Genomic DNA, 6135 nt, shown 5'->3' with positions numbered 1-6135 from the left:
CAGTGCCTTTCCATGTCCTTTATGTCTTTATATGCTGTCTTTTCTAAGCTCCTCCCACCTGATTTTGTACTATAAACCCTTAGTATACAGAGGTTATTGTTCCAGGCAAAATCTGGAACTGTTTTTGTAGCTGGCCAGCTATTTATTTTATCCAAATATTTCACACAATGCAGTGTGGTGTAATTGGAATGGCGTGTGCATATGACAAGATCTGGGTAGGTTTCTGTAGGGGTTGAACTAATAGTAATCATCCCTATTATCCATATTTATCCAGTGTTGTCTTCATGAAAAAAAGACTTTGATATTGAATTTTAGTTGCTAAAAGAATAAAATGAAATAAGTGCTTTTATTAACAGGAAGACCAAATTATCAAAAGAAGGACTGAACTTTTAGCAATGCAAGCAAAAAGGAAACAGGTAAGAAAAGCAAAATAGAGTTTTAAAAAAGAAGACATTGAGATCACTTGTTAATTGAAACTGGTAAATTGGTTGGTAGCATACTTTTTAAAAAAATTGGCATAGTTGTGCTGTAACAGAAAAGCTCAGAATTGTTTTTATTGATTACAGATGAAAATTATGCTAAAATATAATTGTTTTTGTCAAGAAATGACTTGCTGACTAGGACTTTTTTGGGACTGAAAATACTTTTAACAAATATGCAATAGTTAACATGTTTTTAGTGCACAAGACCACCTAAGCGAAGTACACATTTATTTCAGAGAGAAAGTTGACAGCATAGTTTATTCTGATTCTAGTTGATTTTATGAATACTTTATTCTGGTTTTATGTCCCTGACTTGTTTTTAAAGGTTTTTAAAAAATTTTTAGATAGTTATATAGTTTTTACTTGTAAGCTGCTTCAAGTAGGATTCTGGTGAGGTGGCATAAAAATTTCTTAAATAATTTATCCTAGAGAAATCAGCAGGATTTCTTTGGTTGTCAGATGGTTACATGCTGAAACATTTCTGTAAATCATCATATATGTAGTGAACTAAGAAGTAGAGAAATGGAGAGCTATTGTTTTCTGTTTCTTTGCTCAGAAGTCTGTTCTGTAGTCATAAAGTAAGTATTTCATATTTTAGAATGCTGCAGCTAGGCTTGAAAGTGAGGTTCCGGATGAGGATGAAGATGATGAAGAAGATGATATTGAAGCAGTTTTGGAAGAAGAGTTTCCGAAAGAAGAGGATGAGGTGGAAGAGGAGGATGAAGAACAGGAGGGTGAAGCAATTGAACGCTTGAAATTAGAAATTGCAGAGAAGTTTGAAACAGATTTGATTAATATACAAACAGTACAGGTACTTTCTTCATTGTTTAGGATATTCTTTTCAGCCTTGAGTCCAGTGGTACCTTTAAGACCAACAACGTTTTATTCAAAGTGTAAGCTTTCTTGTGCACGCACACTTCATCAGACACAATTCATTGTGTCTGACGAAGTGTGCGTGCACATGAAAGCTTACACCTTGAATAAAACTTTGTTGGTCTTAAAGGTACCACTGGACTCAAACTTTCTTCTGGTGCTTCAGACCAACATGACATAGATCCTACAGGAAAGTCGTTTTTCAAACTTCCTGTAATTAAAAGATTCTTGAAAAATTAGAGAATTACTTTCTCTGTGATCAATTTATTAAAATTTGTTTTAATCCATTTTATCCAAGCAAGAAAAAAATACTTTTAAGGATAGTGCAGATCTGTTTAAGCCTCAGTCTCTTTCCACATTTGCTATTTTGTTAGTAATTCCCTACTCCTGATTATGATACTTTTAGGCAATAATAAGCACCTAATTGCATAAAAGTATCTTTCCATACGAAGCCTCCTATTAACAGTGCTATCTAGAAGGGGAGAGCTCAGGGAGCCCACCAGCTGCTATGCTGGTGGTGGATCCCTGGGATACGCTGGTGCAACCAAAGATATAGTGGAGGAACAACCCATGGCTGCTGTGCTGTTGACAAGCATGGGAGCAGCAACATCATGGCTCTATGCCAGAGCCCTACTGGCACAACCCCCCCTGCTGGAGGAGGAGGAGATGAGGCTAGGGGCATTGCAGAGTTAGTAGGATCCCTAAGCCTTCCCAGCTGGGAACATCCCTAGCAATGGTGCATATCTACACGTGCAAAAACCACCCATAGCCCACAAGTATCCAGTAAGTCCAAGAAAAACAATTTCTTTATCAGTGGCCACATTCCTGGTGCTGCAAGGACCACAGATGGACAACAGGTGCTGTGGCCCACATCCTGACCCCATAATTGTGCCTAGTGCTACCTCTCTCACCCACTGCCAAGCCAGGACCTCCACAGAGTATGGGGGGCCACTTGGCTGATCTCCAGTGGCTGACTATGTGTCCCTGCAGGTATCCAGGCATCAGTGACACATCCCAGTGGGCACACCACTGTTGACGTTTCTTCCCCCCTGGCAGGATCTGTCCTACAATCAGTCCTCAAGCTGCTGAATAGCTGGTGTTCAGAACCATCCATGGCAGCTGCACAGCTGGTACAGGTTCATCCAGAGGCCCCTCCACTTAACTCCTGAGCCAGTGGCCCTGCAACACAGCCTCGAGGCCCTGAGGAGCGGTGCACCTGAGAAGCCTCCTGTCAAGCCATGTGGGATGGGAGATCTGGAGTCCACTCTGTGACAGAGACAGCACATTACACAATCATACACTAACAATAAATTTTATTGCGAGTGCATGAATATCAACAATTCAACATCAAGTGCAACACAAGCAACCCAACTACATACAGTACCCCACCACTGGGGAACAATAAACCAGACCACATAGACACCCCCTTTTGGCCAGGGGCACCAGCTATTGCCCTCTTCCCATCTCTTGGCAATGCTCCAAGAATGTCAGCCTACCCATGACCTCAAGGCCTAAGGACAGGTACACAGTGGCCAGTAGGAGGTCACATGTGTACCACTCTGCATTATCCAGCAGCACCTGGACACTGGTCTCCTCCCTCTCCCTCTCCAGGTGCTGCTGTACAGTTGCCACCTACTCCAGCTGGGCCTTCATCTAGTGCAGGACTTGACTGCATCCAGGACAGTACATGGCTGTGAACAAAGTGCCTGTTAGAAGGAAACAGGGGATTAGTTGGTGCATAGCTGCCTACTGTCCTGCCAGCCCCACCTCCTGGCCAGTCTGAAAAATGGGCTGGGACCAGCCATTCCCCCCCCTTCGGGCCAGCACTTGTATGGGACACACCCTCAATGGAACAGGGCCAAGAGGGTCACATCACATTTTGGTCCAAGACCATGATATCCAGCATGCATCCCTAGGGCCTACCAGTTCTGGGTGAAGAGAAGTTTATGGAGCCCGCTAGGCTCCAATGTCTCTGGCAAACTGTAGTCCCTCACAGACCCTTCAGTCTCCAGTGGCCTCAGTCCCCTCATCATTGTCTGTGAGGGTCCCCTGGCTTGGAACCTTGGCTGTGGAACATGCAACCACAGAGCTCAATGCTGCCCCCACTCGATCCATCACTGCTGTAGGGCAAGACCTGCAGGAGGCCACGCAGGGCCACAGAGACTATGTGCAGTGTGTGACAGTGCCACCACCCCAACCCACCTAACCCCCAGATGCTGCAGAATGGGTGGGTGGCATGGACTAGAGGCACTGCAATGCTGTCAGGGCATGGGCTCCCCATGTCACCATCCCTGCTGCCAAATGTGCTCCTGCTCAGCAATGCCCTGGATGTTCCAACCCACCAGTGGTTGATTCCAGCAGCCCGCCCCCATATCCCCAGACCAAGAGGACTCAAACATCACCACCCCCCGCAGCTGACAACTGCCAGGCAGCCATGTTGTGAATCAATATGGCGAAGAGCTTGATGAGGCCCAGGGACTGCGTGACCTTGTAGCCCACTGTGTGGTGCAGGCAACAGAAATGCCCGCTTGATGACCAGATCCTTTTTTCTGCAGGAGAATGTACAATTGGATTATTAGAGGCATCTGATAAAATGCTGCACTTGTGACAAGTGCACAGTGGTGGTGTACATAGTGGCAAGCACACTAGTATTTCCCTGGCTAGCAACCCTACCTCTGCCTCCTTTGGCAACCATTTCTTGGTTGTATCCACCACCGTGTCTGAATTACAAAGGTCACAAAGGCTTAAGTGGGGGGCTGGCTTAGATAGACAGCTAGAATGCCTGTCATTCCTTTCTTCTCTCAGTATGGATTTCTCTAACAATAAAGAGTATCCATTTCTTTTCTAAAGCAACAAGCCTCCCATTGACTTTGTTGTAAAAGCAGCTTACCCTTTCTGCTGCCACACAGCAGGCTCCTACTAACATCCCCAACCCCACTTTAAGAAGGATCTTTCAGGAAAGATTATGCTAAAGCAGGGTTGGGGGGGGGGGACAGCAAAGCGAGAGATAACCAAGCAGAGAGATGACTGCACTCTGATGATATGTGATGGACAATTCAGTCAGACAGCAAAAACCTCCAATAAACAACACAGTAGAATTTAGAATTACAGAACTGGAAAACAATGTAACAGAAAACTGTCTAAGGAACAAAAACTGAGGTATAACATCCTATAACAAAGGAAAGGGTATTATAAAGATAGAGGGCATTGTAGTATTGAGGAGGTGATACATACAATAAACATTGCAATAGACTACAGTACTATCCCTTACAGAAGTGACCACCTGAGTTATTCTATTATATTACTATTCTAATCCCTTTAAAAAAAACTCTCCTGAATATTTCTGCTTTGCACATTCTGTGAAACGAGACATTTGCAGGACTTCCGGACGATCTCTGACAGGTAGCTAGACCCCAACGTGAAATCAGTCATTGCTGTAGACTTTGTTGAAATATCTCTGGAGTAATCTTACAGTTTGCTGCTTGTCTATAATTAGTACCCCCCCCCCCATATAGTTTGCCAACTACAAACTGCCCTGAGACAATCACAGGCTGCTAAGTTTTTTGTATGAGCTTTTAACCTAGCTGTCTTACCAGAAAAGCTATACTAAAGATGCTTCTTTCTGTCACTTGTAATGTTATAGCTGTTGGCCGTGCTTTTGTTTAATGTGATATTCTGCTTTTGTTTTTAGGAGGAACTTGACAAAATATCGATACCTCAAGTAACTATAGGAAGCAAGCGAAAACCCCGCATTGTATGTTACCAGTTGTATAAAAAGCTAAAGGACCTAGTGGAAAATCGTGAAAGCCTTTTTGAGAAATGTTATCCGATAAGTGTGTCACTTGCACGCAAAATGATAGCACTCTCTTATAAACATCCAAGCAATTTTGGGGAATGGGACCCAATCAAGGTACATGAACTTTTCAAGAAAGATATTTTGTTTGTTTTTTGAATAATGTCTTAAAGACAGTGATGTGAATTATTGTGCTGGATCTTCGTCGGGGTCTCTGTGCAGTCCCACACATGGGTTAGGCGCCTGCGCACGACCTTGACCGGAGAAACTTCTAGAGCTTTGCCTCAGAAAGTTTTTGGCGGGCTCTCTCCCCGCCCTGGGGAGCAGGCACGTACTGCGCATGCCTGGATCAGGAGAGAGAGCTGCCTCCCACTCAGTTCTTCGACCGCCTGTGTGTTCACACCTCGTTTCTGTTGCTCCGTGCTTGCCTCAGCTAAGTATACATTTCTCTTTTCTCTTTTTCGTTCCCTTCCGTCTTCATTGTAATGTATTCATAAGCTGCCATTGAATGCATTATGTGTTGTGAAACATCTAATTGAAATGCTATGTAAAGCTTCATCCTGGGCTAGGATCCAAATCCATCCAATCGTGTTACTACCCAGGAAGCACCTAACCAATCACTTTCAAGCAAGCTCCCTGAGCGGGAACATCCGTGACTGGTCGTTATGTGAACAACCTTATTGGTTGGTATTTGTACAGTGGGTGTGGCTACATTAGCCGGGAATGTTTAAAAGCAGGACAGCTGCAATGTAAAGGCTGTTCTGGCTATCAGATGTTGATCCGTGTTGGAGTTGTGTTCGAGTTGAAGAATAAAGTTGTGTTCTTGCTGAATCACTCTCCGACTTTCTTTGTTAAGCGAGCGACTTAACATTCATTCTTGAACTTTTCTTGTTACTATTTAATATATATATTTGTTATTCAGTCGCACAGTCGAGTCCGACTCTTCGTGACCCCATGGACAAGATCACGCCAGGCCCTCCTGTCTTC

The 6135-nt window shown here is 43.9% G+C and overlaps 1 protein-coding gene across 1 annotated transcript in view; it reads left to right on the top strand.

Annotated features, from left to right (window-relative positions):
- Positions 1-356: 356 nt before the first annotated feature.
- The window catches only part of LOC107114991 (adenylate kinase 9-like), a gene marked incomplete at its 5' end in the record, with an annotated part of 57565 nt that continues 51786 nt past the window's right edge, over positions 357-6135 (top strand). Inside the window, 3 exons of the mRNA XM_015416600.1 lie at positions 357-416; positions 1081-1293; positions 5047-5265. Of these exons, the coding sequence (XP_015272086.1) occupies positions 357-416; positions 1081-1293; positions 5047-5265 (492 nt within the window). The remainder of the gene's footprint in view (positions 417-1080; positions 1294-5046; positions 5266-6135) is intronic.

This window comes from Gekko japonicus, unplaced genomic scaffold (assembly GCF_001447785.1).
Source record: "Gekko japonicus isolate JY-2015 unplaced genomic scaffold, Gekko_japonicus_V1.1 scaffold4194, whole genome shotgun sequence".
Taxonomy (NCBI): Eukaryota; Metazoa; Chordata; class Lepidosauria; order Squamata; family Gekkonidae; genus Gekko; species Gekko japonicus.
Note: the sequence above shows the minus strand (reverse complement) of the source record. Positions and strands in the feature narration are given on the sequence as shown.